Here is a 24,327-nt window from a genome sequence, read left to right on the forward strand (position 1 = left end):
TCAGATAAACTTGGTTTTAAATCCCAGCTGTACCACTTACTTAGCTGTATAATCTCTTAGCCTGTTTAGTCATCTGTAAAATGAGAATAGTATTGCCCACCCACAGGACTGTTCTGTGGATTTGAGTGAACACATAGCACATAGGAGATTGTCAAGAAATGGGAGTTATTTTGAAGATTGTGGCCAACGTTTTGATTGGGTATGGCAGGCAGGAAAGACAGTATTATAGAGAGTAGGCTTTGTGATGAGCTCCAAGATGGTGCATTTAAGTGGCATGGGTGGTGCTTTCTGGCCAGAGGGTTCAATGTTGTGGATAAAGATGAATTTACTTGACTTGTAAAAGGCCAGCCACTGGCTCTTAACAAAGCATTATGGTGCAGCAGAAAGCACTCTGACTACAGGTCAGCAAATCTGGGTTCTGGTGTCAGTTCTGCTACTAGCTTTCTTGACAGTCATGGGCAGGTCACTCTTGAGGCTTCTCCTGGTACATTAAAAAGTACAGAAATGAGACAACAAGCTTAGAAAAATTGCAATGCATTTTATATGTGTTTGTTTTTCAAAATAAAGCTATCATCACACTCGCAAAAATGCAGTAATCATACGTTTTTAACCTCATTTGGAAAAGATCTCAAATACCTAAACTTGAAGCCCTTAGTGAAGGTGAGGCTCCAGGCTAAATGGCCCTCTTGGTCTCCCCCTGTGATAAATTCTGCATCTCTGGATCTCAGGTTTCCCTGTGACATAATGAGATATCACCAAGATTCAGTGCAGCTCTGACATTCTATGTTTTTCTTATACTTTTATAACAAATGAGCATTATAGACACTAATATAGATAAATAGGCAGAATTAACAAGAGGATTCCTTTTATATTTATTGCCAATATTTGTAATTTGGGCTAATCGAGGACATTAAGAGGCAGTTTGTTCCCAAAAAGTTGTTTGTGATAATCTCAATGAAAGTATAACAATCAGCACATAAATCATTTGCATATTAATTTGAAGTTGCCCTGGGGAAAGAGAAATTGGGTTCAAGTTCCACGTTACCACTGATTTTCTGTGTGAACTAAAGAAAGTCCCTCCCACTCTCTGGGCCTCCATTTATTCATCTATAATATGAGGGGACTGAACTAGCTAATCTGAAATAGTTATTCCTGCTCTGATTTTCTAAGATTCTTAGTATGTGACAGGAGCCAAGGACTGAGCTAATCCTGCTAGCAGTTAGTGAGAAGCACCTGCTTCCATCTACCCAAAGGCTGGCTACTGCCTTATTTCAAGAATCTTGGTCCTCAAAAAGCCTAGAACAAAAGGAGCAAAAGACACAAACACACAAGACACAGAAATAGATAAACAAATACTCTTAAATACATGAAAAACTGTTCATTTCCTCAAAGAAGAAAAATGCAAATTAAATCTGCACTGAGATACCATTTATTGGCAAAACCTAATGCATGACCACATTCTTTGTTGATGAGACTTTGGGGCAAATAAATACTCTACTACATTGCTGGCATTAATGAAATACAAAACTAGAGGAGGAGAATTTGACAAGATCTAACAAGTCTGCATATTCACTTACCCTGTGCCTAGAAATTCTACTTTTAGACATATACCCTGAAGACACACCTCCACAAGTACCAAACAACATATGCACAAGGTTAAACACTGCAGCACAATTTTTTAATACCAAAAGGTTGGAAATACAAAAGTATCCAACAATAGGGGACTAGTTGAGTAAATAATGGTATATTCAAACAATGTAGTATTATACAGTCAAAAAAGAATTAGGAAAATATCTACAAACTTTTTTTGTAGTGATTTCTAGAATGCATTACGAATTTCAGGGTGTATAACAGAGAACAACAGCAAAAATAAAAGCAAAAAACTCAAAGTTAAAAACAAGGTATATGAGTATGCTACCCTTTTTATAAGAACAAAAGAGGGAAATAAGGATATATAAGAATATTAAACACATATTTTCTTACTTTTGTCAAATTAAGCACACAATAAGAAAATGAAAAACTAATGACTCGGGCGCCTGGGTGGCTCAGTCGTTAATCGTCTGCCTTCGGCTCAGGTCATGATCCCAGGGTCCTGGGATCGAGTCCCACATCGGGCTCCCTGCTCTGCAGGAAGCCTGCTTCTCCCTCTCCCACTCCCCCTGCTTGTGTTCCTGCTCTCGCTATGTCTCTCTCTGTCAAAAAAATAAATAAAATCTTTAAAAAAAAAAACAAAAACAAAAAACTGATGACTCAAAAAGTTAAACCAAATGACCCAGCAATTCTACTCTTAGGTATATAATAAGGAGAAATGAGAACATATGTTCATTCAAAAACATATACACAAATATCCACAGGACCATTATTCATAGTTGCCCAAAGGTGGAAACAACTCAAATGACCAGCAACCGATAAATAAAAAAATAAAATGTGGTATAAATACACAATGAATTATTATTCAGTGAAAAAAGAAATGAAGCCCTGGGGCACCTGGGTGGCTCAGTCGGTTAAGCATGTGCCTTCGGTTGAGGTCATAATCCCAGTGTCCTGGGATCCAGTCCCTCCTCTGGTTCCCTGTTCAGTGGGGAATCTGCTTCTCCCTCTCCCTCTACCCCTCTCCCTACTCATGCTCTCTCCCTGTGCTCCTCCTCTTGCTTATGCTCTCTTGCTAGTGCTGTCTCTCTCAAATAAATAAATAAAATCTTAAAAAAAAGAAATGAAGCACTGACACATGCTACAAGGATGAACTTTGAAAATATTATGCTAAGTAAAAGAAGCCAGACACAAAATACCACATATGACTCCATTTATATAAAATGTTCAGAACAGACAAATCTATAAAGACTGAAAGTAGATTAGTGGTTGCCCAGGGCTGGGATGTGGGGACATGGGAGGAAATGGGGAGTGATTACTACGGGGTTTCTTTTTGGAGTGGTGAAAATACCCTGAAATTAGATAGTGATGATGGTTACACAACTCTGTGAATATACTAAAACAATTGAAAAAACATTAAAAGGGTGAATTGTATTGTATGTGAAATGTATTTCAATAAAGCTGTTATAAAAACAAACTAATAAGTATGGTAAAGGAAACCATCAACAAAACAAAAAAGGAACCTATCAAATGGAAGAAGATATTAATCTGATAAGAAGTTAATATCCAAAATACATAAATCATACAACTAACACCAAAATTCCCAAACCATCTGATTTAAAAATGGGTAAAAGATATGAATAGACATTTTTCCAATTTCCAAAGAATACATGCAGATGGCTAACAGACACGTGAAAAGATGCTCAACATCATTTAGTTTCAGGGAAATACAAATCAAAACCATAATCAGATATCACCTGCCAAATGTCTAGTATCAAAAAGACAAGAAATAACAAGTGTTGGTGAGGATGTGGAGAGAAAGGAACCCTCATGCATTGTTGGTAGGAATGTAAATTGGTGCAACCACTGTGGAAAACAGTATGGAGGTTCCTCAAAATATTAAAAACTAGAATTACCATATGATCCAGTAATTCCACTACTGGATTTACCCAAGCAATATGAAAACACTGACTCAGAAAGATATATACACCCCTATGTTTATTGCAGCATTATTTACAATATTATTTACAATAGCCAAGATAATGAAGCAACCCAAGTGCCCATCCATAGATGAACGGATAAAGAAGATGTGATAATAATGCATATATTATATATAATATATATATTATATATAATGGATATATAAAATATATATAATGGATGTGTGTATGTGTGAAATAAATCAGACAGAGAAAGACAAATACTATGGAACCTAAAAAACAAAACAAACAAAAACAAATAAAACAGACTCTTAAATTCAGAGAACAAACTGGTGTTTGTCAGAGAGGAGGTGGGGGGAGATGGATGAAGGGGATTAAGAGGTACAAATATCCAAAAGACAAAAAAAAAAAAAAAAACCTAATGAAAATGATTACTAAAGGGGGTAGTTGGTGAATAGGGTAGAAGGGATAAAGATGAGAGCCACATTCCTCTAAATCCACCTCCTTGTATGGTTTTGACTTTTGAACCATACTTATGTTTTATATATCCAAAAAGTAAAATTCAATCAAGGATATAAGCCCCGAGACTGAAGATAAAAAAGTAAATGAGGGACGCCTGGGTAACTAAGTCATTTAAGCCTCTGCCTTTCATTCAGGTCATGATCTCCAGGTCCTGGGATAAAGCCCCGCATCGGGCTCCCTCCCTGCTCTGGGGGAGTCAGCTTCTCCCTCTCTTTCTGCCCCTCCCCCTGCTCATGTGCTCTCTCTCTCTCTCAAATAAATAAATATTTTGAAAAAGCAAATGAGTCTAAATGTTTATCAAATTGATAACATAGTCCCACAAAGGAAATAGCTATTGCAAATAATTTATAAACCCAGTCCTCTGACTCATCCTTAATGAGATAATATTTTAAAAACAGGAAAAGCTACAAAAAAGTAGTAAGCATCACCCAGTAGGTTTAGTAATAGTAATAATATTATAATTAAATTTGAAACTATTTTATATTTATATATCACAAGGATAAACAAAAAAGTAAATATATTAGTATTATCAGATGACAAGATTTATGTTGTAAGAAAAAGAGATAAGGATATAAAATGTAAGATATAAAGAAAAAAATCTATAATGGTAAAGTTGAATTTAGAAAGCCAATATGAACTCATGATTTATTTTTTTAAATATTTTTTTCTTTTTTTAAGATTTTATTTGTCAGAGAGAGACAGCGAGAGAGGGAACACAAGCAGGGGGAGTGGGAGAGGGAGAAGCAGGCTCCCCACTGAGCAGAGAGCCTGATGTGGGGCTTGATCCCAGGACCCTGGGATCATGACCTGAGCCGAAGACAGACGCTTAACCGAGTGAGCCACCCAGGTGCCCCTGAACTCATGATTTAAAAATGAAACAACAGTGGATCTAGAGTGTATTATGCTAAGCTGAATAAGTCAGTCCGAGAAAAACAAATACTGTATGATTTCATTCATTTGTGGAATTTAAGAAACAAAACTGATGAACGTAGGGGAAGGGAAAGAAAAATAAATAAGGTAAAAATAGAGAGGGAGACAAACCATAAAAGACTCTTAAAACCCTCAAACTGAGGGTTGCTGGAGGGGAGGTAGGTGGGGGGATGGGGTAATTGGGTGATGGGCATTAAGGGGGGCACTTGATGTAATGAGCACTGGGTGTTATATGCAACTGATGAATCACTAAATTCTACCCCGAAATTAATGATATGCTAACTAACTTGAATTTAAATAAAATAAAACCAAAAACAACCCCAACAAAACAACAAAACTTCTATTCATTGAACCAGTCTTGAAGTGATTCTACCCCCCCAAAAGAAGCAATGAACGTACATAATGCCAAGATCTTTGTTTCTAAATAACATTCACTTCTTAGAGAAATGGCTGATTACAGGTCTGAGGCAAGGAAAATACCAGGTGAACCTAGGATAAAGTGTACCTTTGTGAGCAAATAAGAGCTCAAGTACTAATACAGTCATGTCACGAGGACACAGGAACCTGCTTGAAAAGGCTGACACTGATTGCATTTGGAGTCAAGATAAACATCAAAACCAAAAATACTGTATTTGAGTATAACTCTTTGAATAAATAAAAATTTATGGGAGATAAGTAGAATAAGGAAAGCTCTTCCTTACAGAAGAATGCCAGCTAATAGATGTGGGAGAAATAATAGAATTAGACAAACCAGTAGTTTATAACCTCAGTACCCTGTTTCAAGCCTGTATCAAAACCATTGGGTAAAAGATTGTTCAGGAACAAGATATTCACATAATTTCAATGTATCACCCACAGATTACTTACTAATTACAAATGAAAAAAATGTGTCTTTACAATCAAGCTATCTGGCAAACACCACCATTAATTGATCAAACTTAGCATCACTAATAATAATACAAACTGGCCTTATGTGCCTCTTGATAGGATACAGAAAGAATTACACAGCATAACTTAAATAATTTTGCCAAAAAGGTTTAACCTGAATCAAATTAAACCTTTCCAGTTTACAAAAAAATAGAGGGTATAGAAAAATACAGACTACTTGACATTCTATTAAGAAACTAGCTTGGACTTTTCCCTGGCCTGGGAAACAGAGGTAGGGGTACTGTTCTACATTAAGAGACTAAAGAAACATAAACAAATACAGTGCATGAACTCTGGATCTAGGTTTGAAAAAGCCCAACTATAAATTTTTTTTTTTTGCATGACATTTGAGAAAATCTGAATATGGACCACTAATTGGATGATGTGGCACTGTAAATTTTCTTGGGTATGAAAATGTTTTGTGATTTTGTAGAACAGCATGCTTTTTCTTTTTTTTTTTTCCTTTTTAAATTTTTATTTAACTTCCAGACAGTTAACAAATAGTGTAATCTTAGTTTCAGTGCTAGAACGTAGTGATTCATCACTTCCATACAATGACCAGTGCTCATCACAAGTGCCCTCCTTAATATCCATCCCCCACCCACCTCCCCTACTGTAACCCTCAGCTTGTTCTCTGTAGTTAAGAGTCTATTTCCTGATTTGCTTCTCTTTTTTCCCCGTGTTCATTTGTTTTGTTTCTTAAATTCCACATTTGAATGAAATCATATGGTATTTGTCTTTCTCTGACTGATTTATTTCCCTTAGCATAACACAGTCTAGCTCTATCCACATTACAAATGGCAGGATTTCATTCTTTTTGATGGCTGAGTAATATTCCATTGTATTTATAGACCACATCTTCTTTATCCATTCATCAGTTGATGGACATTTGGGCTCTTTCTATAATTTGGCCATTGTTCATAATGCTGCTATAAACATTGGGGTGCATGTATTCCTTCGGATCAATATTTTTTGTATCCTTTGAGTAAATACCTACTAATACAGTTGCTGGGTTGTAGGGCAGTTCTATTTTTAATGTTTTGAGGAATGTCCATACTGTATTCCAGACTGGCTGGACCAGGTTGCATTCCCACCAACAGTGTAAGAGGTTCCCCTTTCTCTGCATCCTCACCAACACCTGTTGTTTCCTGTGCTGTTAATTTTAGCCATTCTGACAGGTGTGAGGTGATATCTCATTCTAGTTTAGATTTGTATTACCCTCATGCTGAGTGACGTTGAGCATCTTTTCGTGTGTCTGTTGGCCATCTGGTTATCTTCTTTGAAAAAATGTCCATTCATGTCTTCTGCCCATTTTTTTTTAAAGATTTTATTTATTTATTTGAGAGAGAGAATGAGAGAGAGCACATGAGAGGGGGGAGGGTCAGAAGGAGAAGCAGACTCCCTGCTCAGCAGGGAGCCTGATGTGGGACTCGATCCCGGGACTCCAGGATCATGACCTGAGCCGAAGGCAGTCGCTTAACCAACTGAGCCACCCAGGTGCCCCTGCCCATTTTTTTTTTTTAACAATTATTTGTTTTTTGGGTGTTCAGTTTTATAAGATCTTTATAGATTTTGGATACTAACCCTTTATCAGATATGTCATTTGCTAATATTTTTTCCCATTCTGAAGGTTGCCTTTTAGTTTTGTTGATTGTTTCCTTCACTGTGCAGAAGCTTTTTATCTTGATGAAGTCCAGTAGTTCGTTTTTGCTGTTTTCCCCTTGCCTCAGGAGACATATCTAGTAACAAGTTGCTATGGCCGATATCAAAGAGGTTGCTGCCTGTGTTCTCCTCTAGGATTTTGATGGTTTCCTGTCTCACATTTAGGTCTTTCATCCATTTTGAATTTACATTTGTCTATGGTATAAGAAAGTGGCCCAGTTTGTTTCCAACAAACTGAGGGTTCTAGAGGGGAGGGGTATGGGAGGATGGGTTAGCCTGGTGATGGGTATTAAAGAGGGCACGTTCTGCATGGAGCACTGGGTGTTATACGCAAACAATGAATCATGGAACACTACATCAAAAACTAATGATGTAATGTATGGGGATTAACATAACATAGTAAAAATAAATAAATAAAGCTAAGTCCAAAAAAAAAGAAAAGAACATGTTTACTGATAATTGTGTTTCCTTAATAAAGAGTTTAAGATGGAAAAAAAAAAGAAAGTGGTCCAGTTTCATTCTTTTGCATGTTGCTATCCACTGTTCCCAACACCATTTGTTGAAGAGACTGTCTTCCTTCTCTAAGATACTCTTTCCTGCTTTGTTGAAGATTGGTTGACAGTATAGTTAGGGGTCCATTTAACGATTCTCTGTTGTGTTCCACTGATTCATGTGTCTGTTTTTGTGCTAAAACCATACTGTCTTGATCACTTCAGCTTTTTAATATAACTTGAAGTCCAGAATTGTGATGCCTCCAGCTGTGCTTTTCTTTTTCAAGCTTGCTTTGCTATTTGGGGTCTTTTGTGGTTCCATACAAATTTTAGGATTATCTCTTCTAGCTCTGTGGAAAATGCTGGAGGTATTTGATAGGGATTGCATTAAATGTGTAGATTGCTTTGGGTAGCATAGACATTTTAACAGTATTTTGTTCTTCCAATCCATGAGCATGGGATGTTTTTCCATTCCTTTGTATCATCTTCAGTTTCTTTCATAAATATTCTGTTCTTTTCGGAGTATGGATCTTTTACCACTTTGGTTAGGTTTATTCCTAGGTATCTTATGGTTTTTGGTATAATTTTAAATGGGATCAATTATTTGAGTTCTCTTTCTGCAGCTTCTTTAAAATTCTAGAGATTTCTGTACATTAATTTTGCATCCTGTGACTACTGAATTTGTGTTTCAGTTCTGGCAATTTTTTGGTGGAGTCTTTCAGGTTTTCTACAGAGTATCATGTCGTCAGTGAATATTGAAAGTTTCACTTCTTCACTGCTGATTTAGATGCCTTTTATTTCTTTTTTTGTCTGATTGCTAATGCTAGGGCTTCCAGGACTATGTTAAATAACAGTAGTGAGATTGGATATCCCTGTCTTGTTCCTGACCATAGAGGAAAAGCTGTCAGTTTTTCCCCATTGAGGGTGATATTTGTGTGGGTCTTTCATATGTGACCTTATGATATTGAGATATGTTCCCTCTATTCCTATTTTGTTGAGGGTTTTATCAAGAATGGATGCTGTAACTTGTCAAATGCTTTTTCTGCTTCTATTGAGAGAATCATATGGTTCTTATTCTTTCTTTTATTAGTGTGTTCTGTCACATTGATTGGTTTGCAAATATTGAACCACCCCTGAAGCCCAGAAATAAATCCCACTTGGTCCTGGTGAATAATCCTTTTAAGGTACTGTTGGAGTCAATTAGCTACTATCTTCTAAGAGTTTTTGCATCAATGTTTATCAAGGATATTGGTCTGCAATTCTTTTTATGGCGTCTTTGTCTGGTTTTGGAATCAAGGTAATGCTGGCCTCGTAGAATGGGTTTGGAAGTTTTCCTTCCATTTCTGTTTTTTGGAACAGTGTGAGAAGAATAGGTATTTACTGTTTAAATGTTTGGTAGAATTCTCCTGGGAGCTGTCTGGCCCTGGACTTTTATTTCTTGGGAAATTTTTGATTACTGATTCCATTTCACTGTGGGTTATCAGTCAAAGTTTTCTATTACTTCCTATTTCAGTTTTGGTGAAATATGTTTATATGTTTCTAGGAATTTATCCATTTCTTCCAGATAGCCCAATTTGTTGGCATATACTTTTTCATATTCTCTTATAGTTGTATTTCTTTGGTGTTGGTTGTGATCTCTCCTCTGTCATTCATGATTTTATTTATTTGGGTTCCTTTTCTTTTTTTTATTTTACTTTTACTTTAAAATTTTTATTTAAATTCAATTAGCCAACATATATTTTATCATTAGTTTCAGATGTAGAGTTCAGTAATTAATCAGTTGCATATAACACCCAGTGCTCATCACATCAGGTGCCCTCCTTAATGCCTGTCACTTAGTTACCCCATCCCCCCACCCACCTTCCCTCCAGCACCCTTCAGTTTCTTTTTTTTTAAACCTCAGTTTCTTTCCCATAGTTATATCTAGGGGTTTGTCAATTTAAAAAAAAATTATTTTATTTAAATTCAATTTAATTAACATATAGTGTATTATTATTAGTTTCAGGGGTAGAATTGAGTGATTCATCAGTGTCATATAACACAGACACCTCATTACATCAACTGCCCTCCTTAATGCTGATCATCCAGTTACCCCATCCCCCTCACCCATCTCCCCTCCAGCAACCCTTAATTTGTTTCCTGTACTTAAGAGTCTCTTATGATTTGTCTCCCTCTCTATTTCATCCTATTTTATTTTTCCTTCCCTTCCCATAATTCATCTGTTTTGTTTCTTAAATTCCACATACAAGTGAAATCATCTGATATTTGTCTTTCTCTGACTGACTTATTTCACTTAGCATAATACCCTCTAGTTCCATCCATATTGCTGCAAATGGCAACATTTCATTCTTTTTCATGGCTAAGTAATATTCCACTGTATATATATATACCACTTCTTTAACCATTCATCTGTCGATGGACATTAGGACTCTTTCCATATTTTGACTATTGTGGACATTGGTGCTATAAACATTGGGGTGCATGTGCCCATTTGAATAACTATGTTTGTATCCTTTGGATACATACCTAGTAGTACAATTGCTGGGTTATAGGGTAGCTCTATTTTTAATTTTTGAGGAACCTCTATACTGTTTTCCTGAGTGGCTGTACCAGTTTATATTCCCACCAACAGTGTAAGGGGGTTCCCCTTTCTCTGCATCCTTGCCAACATCTGTTGTTTCCTGGGTTGTTATTTTAGGCATTTTGATTGGTGTGATTTGGTATCTCATTGTATTGATTTGTATTTCCCTGATACTGAGTGATGTTGAGCATTTTTTCATGTGTGTCTTGGCTATTTGTATGTCTTCTTTGGAGAAATATCTGTTTTTGTCCTGCCCATTTCTTGACTGGATTTTTTGTTTTTTGGGTGTTGAGTTTGAAAAGTTCTTTATACATTTTGGATACTAGCCAATTTTCTGATAAGACATTTGCAAATAAAAAGAGAGTTTTATTTGAGCCCAAGTTAGGACAGCTGCCCAGGAAACATGGTCTTTACAAGGAAGAAAGTGCTCCAGAAAAATGAACATTTTTTACAGGATTATATACTTTTTTACATCTTGTAAAGGCTCAAAATATTATAGATTAGCACATAGGCAGGAATCATGAGTTTTATCATTCAGGAATGCAGGTGATGTGGGGTCTCTGAGCAAAAAAGGTCAAGAAAGAATTCTTGACATGTTTTCAGTGCAAAAAGGTGTTTTTATTAAAGCATGGAACAGGACCCATGGGCAAAATTGCTGCACTGTGACTGTGTGGAGAAATTGACTATATACTTTCAAGTTGGGGGGCAGAGATAAGGGAAGTCACTAAAGGGATTTCCATATGTTAAAGAAAACTTATAGGATCCTGGAGGTCTGGCTATTGTCAAGCTAAGGTTGCTTTTAGTCTCTAGCAAAACATCAACATTAAGGCAGCCATGAGTTCCTTGAGGAATGTCACACTCTGCATGTCTCACGTATTTCTCAATGGGCTGCAAATTGTAAGGAAATTTAATTGTATCTACATTTCTTTTGCCTTTCTTCTCATCATAGGGAGTGGGAATATTGACTGATTTCTCAAGGATATGATGGTTTTCCTTGAGGCTACTCATTCACAAAGCAGGTGTACAGCATGTTGAGCCATAAATCAGGCTTTTGATTTAAACAATGTTTATGTACAGTAATGCTAACTAAAAAAGAAACCTAAAATGGCTTCCCTTGTGTATCAGGCCTTGAGAGAGTTTTTCTCTCATCAGGATATATACCCATAAGTGGGATTCCTGGATCATAAGGTAGTTCTATTTTATCGACATTTTAGTTTATGACCTCTGAGCTAAACCATCTAATCAAAATTATTTTTCTAAACCAGAGGCCTTTTACAGCCTCCCTCTGATAGCCATTTTTTGTTTTAAATTTTGATGTTCCAGAAGTTGTACCCATTGTCGTGAGTCCACGTGGACTAGAGAATTTAAGATTTGTTCGCCATCAAGTCATATCACAAACTCCTACCTAATTCACTACTCACAATGCTCTTATTTTTGGTTTTATTTCTCTTAATAACCCACAATTTGGGGTGTGACTTATGCCTCTTAATGATAATGTATAATAAAAAGAGAGATGTCAAATGCAAAGAAATGTCCCCCTAAAATAGGTCACCTTCCAAATCTCATAAGAAGGCCAAGAAGAAAAAGAATGTCCTAAACGGGATACCAGGAACCTCCCTTAGAAAAATAGAAGGTGGCTTTAGCTTAAAGAAAGCCCCACAAGGGTTTTGATTTCTTAACAGGAATTAGATAAGCAAGCAGTGGGATGCAATAGGATGACTGTTAGACTTGTGGCCCAACAAATATGGGTTTGAATCCTTGTCATGTATTCACAAACTGTGTGGCCTTGATTAAGTGCTTTACCTTCTGTGAACCTAGGTTTCAGAGATAAAACACTCTGCCTGTTTTGGAGTTGGGAGTATTAAGTGAGCTCTGGCACCTTCACCAGAAGTCCATTCCTTTCAAAGTTCACAGAAGGAGATAAGCATTCACAGGTGTTGGAGGCTGTTGTCTCACGAGTGTCCTTGCCTTGCTACTAGTGGTTTAGCCACTTGGTGGTGGTATGGAGTTGCTTTTCCGTTTTAACATCTCAAAAAAATTGTCATTAAATAATAAGGGTTAATTGTCGAAATATTTAAACTGTTAAAAGGGAGCCATCACCAGCCCAGCAATAATAAATGCCTGTGAATGGTTGCTGTTCATTATCATGTGAATGGCACCCAACCTTTGTCAGGGGCTTAACAGACTTCATCAGGATTTGTCTAAGGATTCTGTCTCTGTCAGTTACCCAGTTAGTAAAAAGAGCCTGCCTGTTGATAGGGTCAGTCTCTCAGGGGCCTTTACCTAGGAGGGTTTTGAAAATTAGTGTTTGAGGTGGGTGGTCTCACTGCCTCACCTCCCCACCCCCACAGCCAAACTAACCAAACAGCTGCCCATATTTTATTTGCTTTCTCCAGTACTATTTGAAAGAGCAGTAGAGGCACTTAGTTCCATTCAAAATAATTAATTGGTACCTGCTTTGTACGAGTCACACACACTTGAAAGTTGTTTACCACCTGGTAAGGGAGGCAGATAAGAAGCAGAAAATTGTAACATATTTGCTTGCCAGTGGTGTCAGTCAAGAAGAGGACAATGGGCTGTGATAGCCCTGAAGGAGATGTCACCTAAAGTGAATCTCAAAGGATAAATAGACATTCTTTATATCCAGAAGGAAGGAGACATTCTAAGCAGAAGGAGTGGCATGAAACAACATGGTATAGCCAGAAAAGCTAATCTAAGCAGTATAGTGAATCAAGAGTGTCAAAGGTCAGCAGTATTTAGATGGAGAGGTAATAATAATAGCAGATCTTTCTAATGCAGTATTTCCAGGATACCATGTAAAAGCAGTTTAGCTCTATGTAACAGCCCTGTGAGGTGGGTACTATTTTTGCACGTGGGAAAACTGAAGCCCAGAGAGGTTATGTCACTAACACGGTTGCACAATTGAGTGGTACCGTTAGGATTCAAACCCACGTCAGCTTCAGAGTCCAACCTTTACATTGGGATTAGAAACAGGCTATAAGTTGCAACTTTGAAGAGAGTTGGCCCTATCCTATAAGTGCTACAAAGCCCCCAAAGAGAATTTTAGCAAGGAGAGTGATTAGGGATCAGAATATTGGTGATTACAGGCTCTACTCTGATGAGACTGACTGTGATTTCAAGGAAATCCCTTTCCTTCTTTGGACCTCTGTTTTTTTGTTTTGTTTTTGTTTTGGTGTGTGTGTGTGTGTGTGTGTGTGTGATTTCATCTATAAAATGAGGACAGTGATGATAAAGGGCTAATTTTAAGGATCCCTTCCAGCTCTTTGAGTTTTTTACTTTCAAACTAGGGTTGGGGGAGGGGCTACATTCCTAACTGGTGTCAGACTGGTGAGACTGGTAGGTACTTCTCTATGTGCTTTGTTCTTTTTTATATGTGCTTTATACATGCTGTACTTATAGCCTGGAATGTTGTCTTGCTTCTTTCCTGTCTTTCTAAATACTTTCTAACTATAGCTGCCTACCCCCCTTCTCTTAACTCCTACAGTGCTAAGTAACTAAGTAACTAAGTTAGCTGTGTCTCACTTAGGCCCCTAAAAATATACTATCTTTTATTCTTTGCTACCTGTTTCCTTTGTAGTCTTCTCATATATATTTTGGACTCTCCTTTTTTCCTACTTTTTAGTTTCTCTTGCCCCCTATATCATCTAACACAGTCTTGGTTACAAGGGGGTCTTGGAGAAAATCTTGTTAATCATTTTTTTTTTTTCTCTTTTGGCAGTGTATGTGAGCACAGCAAAGAGAATCTTATGACCCCCTCCAACATGGGCGTGATCTTTGGGCCCACTCTGATGAGAGCTCAGGAGGACACTGTCGCTGCCATGATGAACATCAAATTCCAGAACATTGTGGTGGAAATCCTAATTGAGCACTTCGTCAAGGTATGTATTCCCTGTTCTCACCATCACTTCTCCAAGCATGTGACACTTTCCCCTAGCCATCTTTTAGAGTCGTGTCTCCCTCCCTTGTTCAAGTTGATAATGGAAGGAAATTCCATTATGACACAATGGCATTTAATACCATTTCTGACACTGTGAAATTCGTTCATTTAGCAAATATTGTTCAGTTCTATAACTATTTTATTATCAGGCACCAGGCTAGATGGTATAGAAGAAGAAAAAAAACCGTTGTTCATGCCTGTACAGAGTTAATAGTAGAATATGAAGATAGCCATATATACAAATGAAAATGATAGATATAAAAGTGGTGTGTGTACAGTGAAACCATAAAGAAAGCAATAGCTATACTTATTTAAACCTCATCCTATTTCAAAAAGAAGTTAAGGTGGTATATTTTACATGGTATATAAAATACAAGGTACTATACTATCCATTATAATTAGGTCAAATGAAAAAGGAAAAATAAGGATAGAGACAGAAAATGAACCCAGAATGAGGCTAGACAAATAATTATTGACAAGTCCTGTGCACTTGCAACAGATGGCCTTTTATCTGGCTCTAAGCTTTCTAGCAGCCAGTACCATCCTGGCAAGGTATAATTCAATAAAAACTTTTCTGCAGGGGGAGGCGGCTAATGACACTGTCTAGATGGCATCTACGGTTCAAACCCAAGCTCTACCACTTACCAGCTATATTTGGTGGAATATAGGTTAGGCTTCTAAGACTCCACATACAAACACAGTGGCTTCAACAAAAGAGACATTTATTACTTGCTTGTGGAATAGTCCGGTGAGCTGTTCCAGTGCTGATATGGTGCCTGACAGGGGCGAGAACCCAGTTTCCTTCTTTCTTGTTGTTCTGCCATCTCTAAGGGCTGCTTCACTGCATGACCAAATATCTTCTATATCATATCAGTTGAGAAGGATGAAAGAAAGGGAAATGAAGGATACAACCCTGTCCTTTAAGGCCAGGACCTGAGAGTCACATATATTACTTCTATTTATATACCATTTCAGAATTTAATCCCGTGGTCACATCTGGCAGATGAGTTAGGGAAGTATAGTTTTTATTTGGGGCCCTCCTGTGCCCAGATAAATCTTTAGTTCTTCTTCTAAAAGAAAAATGAGAGAGTGTATATTGGATCACAACTGGCATTCTCTGCTATATTATCTGTGTTACATCAAACAACTTCTCTGATAGTCATTTTTTTTAGCTAAAATGTGAAGATGATAATAAACCTGTACTATGTGATGTACTATGTAAATGTCCAAGGCCACTTAGCTAGTAACAGAGCTGGGGTTTAAATCCAAGTAGCCTGGCTCAGAGTTGAAGTACTTAATCACTAGGAAGTGCTGCCTCATCAATCATTTTTGAATGGTGATATTATTGGGCATAGAGGACACTTTGGATTATCAAGGATGGGTACTTGCAGAGAAGTACAATTTATGTCAGTACTGAAGGTGGAAATTAAGGAAAATAGGGAAAGGAAATTTCAAGGAGATGACCCAGCATGAACAAAGGCCCAAAGACCTAAAACTTCAAGTAATTTGGTATTGTTGGAACATGAAATAAAAATAGCCATGGTCAGAGATGTGATTGGAGGCAGACAGGGGCCAGGTCCTAAAAGGACTAAACTCTGTCTAGTTGAAGAGTTTGGAATGTTTGGCATTGTTCCTACAGGCTTGGGAAAGCATTGCTTAAAAGTAGAGTAGTATGATGGATAGACTTACATTCAGGAGGCATTCTCTGGTCTGTGGTGTGAAGGATAGATTACAGGGAGAGAGGCTAGTGACATTGTCGGAGCAATAAATAACTGTAGTCTGAGTCAGGGTGGTGGGAAGAGGAACAGGGAGGGAAAAGCATAGGACTTAGTGATTGGAAGTGGAAAATGTGGGAGAGGAAGATGTCTGAATTCTGGATTTCTGACTTGGCTGACTGGATGGATGGGGCTGTCCTTCATAAATATAAGAAATACAGAATGGAAAAGTTTGGGAGAAGATGGAAAGAAACTTGATTTGCTGCAGGTTGGACTTCAGATTCCTGAAGGATATCCAGAAAGCAGCATCTATGAACTAGTTGGAGTAAAGTAAGGAGTAGCAAACGTTACTCAAAGAATATTTATGGTAAATGTTTTAGGCTGTGCAGGTCATAGAAATCTTGCACAACTATTCAACTCCACCTTTGTATTGGGAAAGCAGCCATAGACAACATGTAAACAAATGAATATTCCAGTAAAACTCTGTTAACAAAACAGGGAGCAGGCCTATGGGCTGCAATTTCTTGACTCTTGGTCTAAAACGCAAATTTCATTTATTAATTAATTGATTGATTGATATTCAGTCAACCAGTATGTATTGAGTACACACTATTTGCCAGGTACTATTTTAGGTCCTGGAGATACAGCCCTCATGGAATTTACATTCTAAAAGAAGTAGAAAAACAATATTCAAAATAAGTAAAATACATAGTATGTTAGATGGTAATGAGCATTAAGAAGAAAAATAAAGCAGAGAAGGGGAATAGGAAGGGTTGGAAAGTGGTTTTGCAATTTTAAAATACAGTAAGTCCTCACTGAAAGGACAAATTTTGAGCAGAGATCTATAGGAAATAAAGGAGTGATTTCATTCAGCTATCTGAGGGAAAAGCATTCTAGGCTGAGAAAATGGTAAGCACTATATCCCTGAAGTAGAAGTGTGTCTATCGTGTTCAAAGTACAAAAAGGAGGCCACATTAGCTAAAAAGGATTAAACAAACAAACAAAAAAGAAATATAAGAAGATGGATTCAGAAAGAAAATAGAGAAAGCTGAGTAGATTCTATGGGTACTTAGAATCCATTGGAAAGACTTGACTTTGCTGTATCTGAGTAAGATAAAAGGGAGGTTTTTAAGAGAAATAACACAATTTGATTTATGTTTAACAGGACTATTCTGGATGCTGTGTAGAAATAAGGGTAGAAGGAAGGAGACTAATTAGGAAGCTGTTTTAATAATGCAATCAAAAAATGGTTGTACCTTGGATGAGGGTAGTAATAGTGGAGATGGTAAGAAGTGGTCAGATTCTAAATGTATTTTGAAATCAGAGCCAACAGTATTTGCTGACAAATCACAGGTGGAATGTAGAAGAGAGGAGTCATGGGTAACTTCAAGGTTTTTGTTTTTGTTTTTTATCTGAGCAATTGGAAGGATGAAGTTGCCATTTACTGAGATATGTAAGAATGAGGGAGGAGCAGATTTGAAAGAAAAAAAGAGCAGAAGTTCAGCCTATGAGACATCTGAGATCAGAGAAGAAAACAGGATTAGAGAAGTACAGTTGGCCTTCAACAGCATAGAGATGGTGTTTAAGACAATGTGAATGAATATTCTGGCCTAAGGAATACTTGTGTGAGAGAATAAATGTTAGACCAAGAATTGAAAACTAGGGAGTGCCAGTGTTTGAAGGGCCAATGGAAGAGATGACAAAACAGATTGAGAGGGATTGATCAATGACAGAGCTAGGAGATAGGGGAGCCACAGAGCCCTGGAAATGAGAGAGTCTTAGGAAGGAAAGAGTGGACAGTAGTTTCAATTTCTCAAGACGTGTTATGTTGGACAAGCACTGAAAAGTACCTACTGCTTCACATAGTAATTTTTTAAAAATATAAGCAATATGTATACATGGCAACAAATACAAACCATAAAGAATAAAACACATTTCTATCCTTTACCTGTGTTCAACTCCTAATTCCAATCCTCATTTCAAGAATTTCTTGTCATTTTGGCAAAGAAAAAAAGTACATATATACACATATATGCATATAAAATATTTGACATATTTTATATGCATATATTATTCTTCTACTTAGTGCAGCTAAAATCTCTGGACATTATATATAAAAATAACACAAGAAGACTCTGAAATATGGAATATGGAAGGAAGAAGGTGGACCAGACTGGCTAAGGACCTTAGGACCTGAGGAATGACATGGCCACAAGTCACCTGGATTTTGTTTTTGCCTCATCTCCCAGATTGGGTGTGGTCAAAAAAGGTATCAACAAAAGGCTACTCTCTCTAGCCAAAGGACCTGGAAAGGAACAGCCCTACAACACAGAAAAATTTTAGAGAGTAACCTCTCTACTCCAGCAAAATAGCACAGAAAAAAATGCAGCCCCACCCCCACCCCTTCCAGCAAATACTGAGTGGAGAAGCTAGATTTTTACCTTTGCCAGGCTGTAACAAGCACCTGAGCCTCTCTCCCCCCACTTCATGCAGTTTTGTCAGGAAGGCCAAGTGGGGAGCCAGACTTTCATCCTCACCTGGTGGTAATGAGACACCATCTTCCACTCTCAATGGTGTCAGTGGAGACCACCTGAAGTGCCTGGACACCCATGCCTATTTGGCATTGGAGTAGCATCAGAGGAGGCTTGGTAGAAATACAGGACTTTCACCACCACTCAGTGGTAATAAGGCTAGCACACTGTAGTGTCAGTGGAGAGGAGACCATTTGGGGAACAGTAACGAGACGCCCCTCCCCCTCTGGCCACAGTGGTATCATCAGAAGCATAGTGAGAAATCTGAAATCCTACTCCTGTCTAGCAGTAACAAGAAGTTCTTACCTTCCACTGAGATGTCAATGGAGGCCAAGTGGAAAACCTGGACTTCCACTCCATCCTGGCAGAAATGAGGCCAGTGCTCCTCCTACCTTATAGTGGCGGTGCCAGAGAAGCTATAATAGAAGATACAAGTAAGAACAAGACTCACATAGTACCCAAAATATGCAGGCTTCAGTTGAAAATCATTTGTCAAAATCATACCAAGATGATTCATCACAACACGAATGAGAAAAGATCATCAATAGAAATCAACACCAAGATGACACAGATGTTAATGATCTGACAAGAATTTTAAAGTAGCCATTATAAAAATGCTTTAATGAGCTATTAGAAATACATTCAAAAGAAAAAAAAATAGAGAATCTCAGCAAAGTAATAGAAAGTTTCTGCAAAGAAATACAGATTCGGCAAATAAATAGAACATATAAAGAAGAACCAAGTAAAAATTATAGAACTGCAAAATGCAATAAATGAAACTTAAAAATCCAATGGATGGGCTCAACAATAGAATGGAGAGGACAGGGGAAAGAGACTGAACTTTTAGAATAACAGAAATTATGCAATCCAAACAACAGAAAACTAAGAGAAATTGTTGCCAGCAGACCTCTCCTAAAAGAATGGCTAAAGTAAGTTCTCTAAACAAAAAAGACACAATAAAAGAAGGAATCTTGGAATATTGGGAAGGAAAAATGAACAAATAGAAAAAGCAAAATATATGGGTAAATTTAATAGACTTTCCTTTTCCTCTTGAGTTTTCTCTCAGTGATGTTTGATGGTTAAAGCAAATTGTTTTTTAGCTTTATTGAGATAAAACAAAATTTACAGTATGATCTGATGTGATTCTCAATGTATGTGAAAGAAATATTTAAGACAATTGTATTATAAAAGGGGGAGCATAAAGAACATTAGAAGGAGGTAAGGTTTGTGCATTTCAGCAAACAGGTAAAATGTTGAGACCAGTAGCCTGTGATGAGTTATATATGTACAATGTAATACCTAAAACAACCACTAAAAATCTATACAAAGGGATACATTCAGAAGCACTATAGATAAATCAAACTGGAATTATAAAAAGTACTCAAGAAGACATAGAAATCCTAAATGTTTATATAATAAACAACAAAACTTCAAAAGACATGAAACAAAAATTTGTGGAGCTGAAAGGAAAAATAGAAAAATCCACAGTTATACTCAAAGACTTTAACAGCCCTCTCTCAGAACCTTCTTACACTGTTGATGGGAATGCAAGCTGGTGCAGCCACTCTAGAAAACAGTATGGAGGTTCCTCAAAAAGTTAAAAATAGGGGCAACTTGGTGGCTCAGTGGGTTAAGCATCTGCCTTTGGCTCAGGTCATGATCTCAGGGTCCTGGGATCGAGCCCTGTGTCAGGCTTCCTGCTCAGCAGGGAGTCTGCTTCCCCCTCTTCCTTTGCCCCTCTCCCCTGCTCATGTTCTCTCTCTCTCTCTCTCTCTCTCTCTCTCTCTCATGCTCTTTCTCATGCTCTCTCTCTTGTGCTGTCTCTCTCAAATGAATAAATAAATTTTTTTTTTAATGTTAAAAATAGAACTACCTTAGGACCCAGCAATTGCACTACTGGGTATATACCCAAAGGATACAAAAACACAGATTCAAAGGGGCAATCCTCCTAGAGCACTGAGAAAGAAAACCAGAGAGTAGACATAAATTGTCAATATGAGGAAAAAGTAGAGGAAAAGTAGTATCATACTAATCCTGTGGATCTGAAAATGATAATAAGGGAATAATATAAACAATTCTATGTACACAAATTTGACAACTAAGATGAAACAGGCCATAAAGACTACCAAAACTCACCCAACATGAAATAGATTATTTGAATAGCCCTAAAACTATTAAGAATATTCAGTTCATACTTAAATAGCATCTGAGGAAGAAATCTTTAGACCCAGGTGATTGTACTAGAGAATTCTACCAACTGTTTAAAGAAAATTTAAGACCAATTCTAACCATTCTCTTTTAGAAAACAGAATAGGAGGAAACACCTTCCAACTCATGGTATGAAGGCAGTATTTCCCTGATACCAAAACCAGAAAAAAGTACAAAAAAAGAGAAAACTATACACCAATATCCCTCGTAATTTAAGTGCGAAAATCATACAAAATGTTACAGATAGATATATATGTATATATATTATAGTTTTACATTTAAATGTATAATCATTTTGAGCTAATTTTTATATAATATGTGAAGTTTAGGTTATATATACATTTTTTTATAATATGTGAGGGTAAGGTTTTATATGAATATATATTTATATAAATATTACATTATTTTATATATATACATATGTATGTATATATATTATGCTCAAGTGGGATTTATTCCAGGAATGTAAGGTGGCTGAATTGATTTGAAAATCAATCAATATAATCTACCATATTAACAGGGTAAGAAGCAAAATCATATGATCATGCCTATTTATGCAGAATAAGTATTTGAAGAAATCAACATATATTCATAAAAGACAAACTAAAACTCAGCAAATTAGGGATAAAGGATAATTATCCCAACTTGGTAAAGAACATCTACAAAAATAAATAGACAAATAAATAAAACCTGTAGCTAACATCAGACTTTATGGTGAGATATTGAATGCTTTCCTTTTAAGATTGAGAATAACACAAGAATGCTTCTTCTCACCACTGCTATACACCATAGTAATAGAATTTCTATCCTGTGCAATTTGGCAAGAAAAGAAGATAAAACACATACAGGTCAGAATGGAAGAAATATAAATATAACTTTTTCTATTTGCTGATGGCATGATTGTCTACATAGAAAATCATAAAGAATCTATTAAGAAAACTTCCTACAACTAATAAAGGAGTTTATCAAGGTTACAGCATTCAAGGCCAACATGCAAAGCTCAATTGCATTTTTATATACTAGCAATGAATGTGTGGAAAATGAATTAAAAATAGAATACAATTTACAAACTCTCAAAAATAAGTGAAATATGTAGCTCTAAGTCTAATAAAACATTTATAGGATTTATATGCTGAAAATACAAAATGCTGATGAAAGAAGTAAAAGAAGATGCAAGTAAATTGAGAGACATCTTGTGCTCATGGAGTGGAAGACTCAATGTAATGAAGATGTCAGTTCTTTCCAAACTGATATATAAGTTTAAGGTAATTGATATTAAAATCTCAGCAAAATATTTTATAGATAGAGGGACGCCTGTGTGGCTCAGTTGGTTAAGCATTTGCCTTCGGCTCAGGTCATGATCCCAGGGTCCTGGGATCAAATCCTGCATCGGGCTCCTTGCTCAGCGGGGAGCCTGCTTCTTCTGCCTGCTACTCCCTCTGCTTGTACTCTCTTTCTCTCTGACAAATAAGTAAATAAAATCTTTAAATTTTGCAGATGGAGACAAGATTATACTAAAATATGTATGGAAAAACAAAGGAACTAGTAGAGCTAACACAGTTTTGAAAATAAAGAATAAATTAGGAGGTATTACTAATATTAATTCTCACTGTATTGCCGCAGTAAGCAAGACAGTGTGAGACTGGCAGATGGATAAACACAAGGATCAATGGAAGAGAATGGAGAATCCACAAATAGCCTCACAAAGTACATCCAAATTGTTTTTGAAAAAGGTACAAAAGTATATCAAAGGAGGAAGGATGGTCTTTTCAACAAATGGTTTCAATTGCATATCTATAGGCAACAAAAGTAAACTTCACCCTAAACCTCACATATTATATAAAAATTAGCTCAAAATGATTATACATTTAAATGTAAAACTATAAAACTTTTAGAAGATACATGGGAGAAAATCTTTGGAGCCTATTGAAGAGTCTTACTAAAGAGCTTTTAGACATGATGACAAAAGCACAAACCATTAAAGAAATCAATAAATTGGACTTCATCAAAATTAAAAACTTTTGCTCCATGAATGACCTTATTAAAAAGATGAAAAAACAAGCTACCAATGTAGAGAAAATATTTGCAAACCATATATTTGATAAAGGACTCATATCTAGAACATATAAAGAACTCTCAAAACTCAATAGTAAAAATCAAACAATCCAATTAGAAAATGAGCAAAAGACATGAAAAAGATGTGTGGTTGACAAATAAGCACATGAAAAGATGTTTAAGATCACGAGGCATTGGGGAAATGTAAATTAAGATCACAATGAGATATCACTGCATACCTATTAGAACAATCAAAAATAGTGATAACACCAAATGCTGATCAGAGTACACAGAAATTAGATCTCTCATATACTTCTGGTGGGAACATAAAATGGTATAGCTACTCTAAAAAAGTTTTGCAAGTTCTTAAAAAGAAACTTAAACATGTACTTATTATATAAATCATCATTTACACTCCTGAGCATTTATCCCAGAGAAATAATAACATGTCCACACAAAATCTCTATAGGTATTTTAATAGCAGCCTTATTTGTAAACAATAGCCAAAGAATGAATACAACTTAGATGTCCTTCAGTGGGTGAGTGGTTAAACAAATTGCAGTAATTAATACAATAGAATACTACTCAGCAATAAAAAGGAATGAATTATTGGAATGGACACCAACATCGAATGGGTCTCAAGGGCATTATGCTGGTGAAAAAGCCTATGTCAAAAGGTTACATACTGTATAATTCCATTTGTATAATATTCTCAAAATGCCAAAATTATGGAGATGAAAACGTATTAGTGGTTGCCAGTGTTTAGTGATGGTGGGGACAAAGAGTGGTGGGTGTGACTATACAGGGTAGCATTAGGCAGATCTTTGAGATGATGAAATAGTATCTTGATTGTGATTTTGGTTACATGTGATAAGATGGCATAGCATTATATACACATTTTGCTAATATTCTCCAGTTTTGATATTATACTGTAGTTATGTAAAATGTCACCTTGTTGGGAGAAACGGGTAAGAGGTATGTGCAACCTCTCTGTACTGTCTTTGCAGCATCCTGTGAACCTGTAATTATTTCAAAATAAAAAGTTAGAAAATGTAAACCAGTTCAAATTTTTCTTATTGGTTACATGTGGGAATAATATTTTGGACATAAGTGGTTTAATAATATATATTATACAAATTTTTTAAATGAGGAAGATCTCAATGTGCTCATATGGAATTATTTCCATTATATACTTTTAAATTAAAACAGTCTAGTGC

The 24,327-nt window shown here is 36.5% G+C and overlaps 1 protein-coding gene across 1 annotated transcript in view; it reads left to right on the forward strand.

The window, feature by feature from the left end:
* OPHN1 (oligophrenin 1) overlaps nucleotides 1-24,327 on the forward strand; it is a 463,303-nt gene that overhangs the window by 391,593 nt on the left and 47,383 nt on the right. Inside the window, exon 18 of the mRNA XM_021679709.2 lies at nucleotides 14,383-14,542. Within this exon, the coding sequence (XP_021535384.1) occupies nucleotides 14,383-14,542 (160 nt within the window). The remainder of the gene's footprint in view (nucleotides 1-14,382; nucleotides 14,543-24,327) is intronic.

Source organism: Neomonachus schauinslandi, chromosome X (genome assembly GCF_002201575.2).
Source record: "Neomonachus schauinslandi chromosome X, ASM220157v2, whole genome shotgun sequence".
In the NCBI taxonomy this organism is placed as follows: Eukaryota; Metazoa; Chordata; class Mammalia; order Carnivora; family Phocidae; genus Neomonachus; species Neomonachus schauinslandi.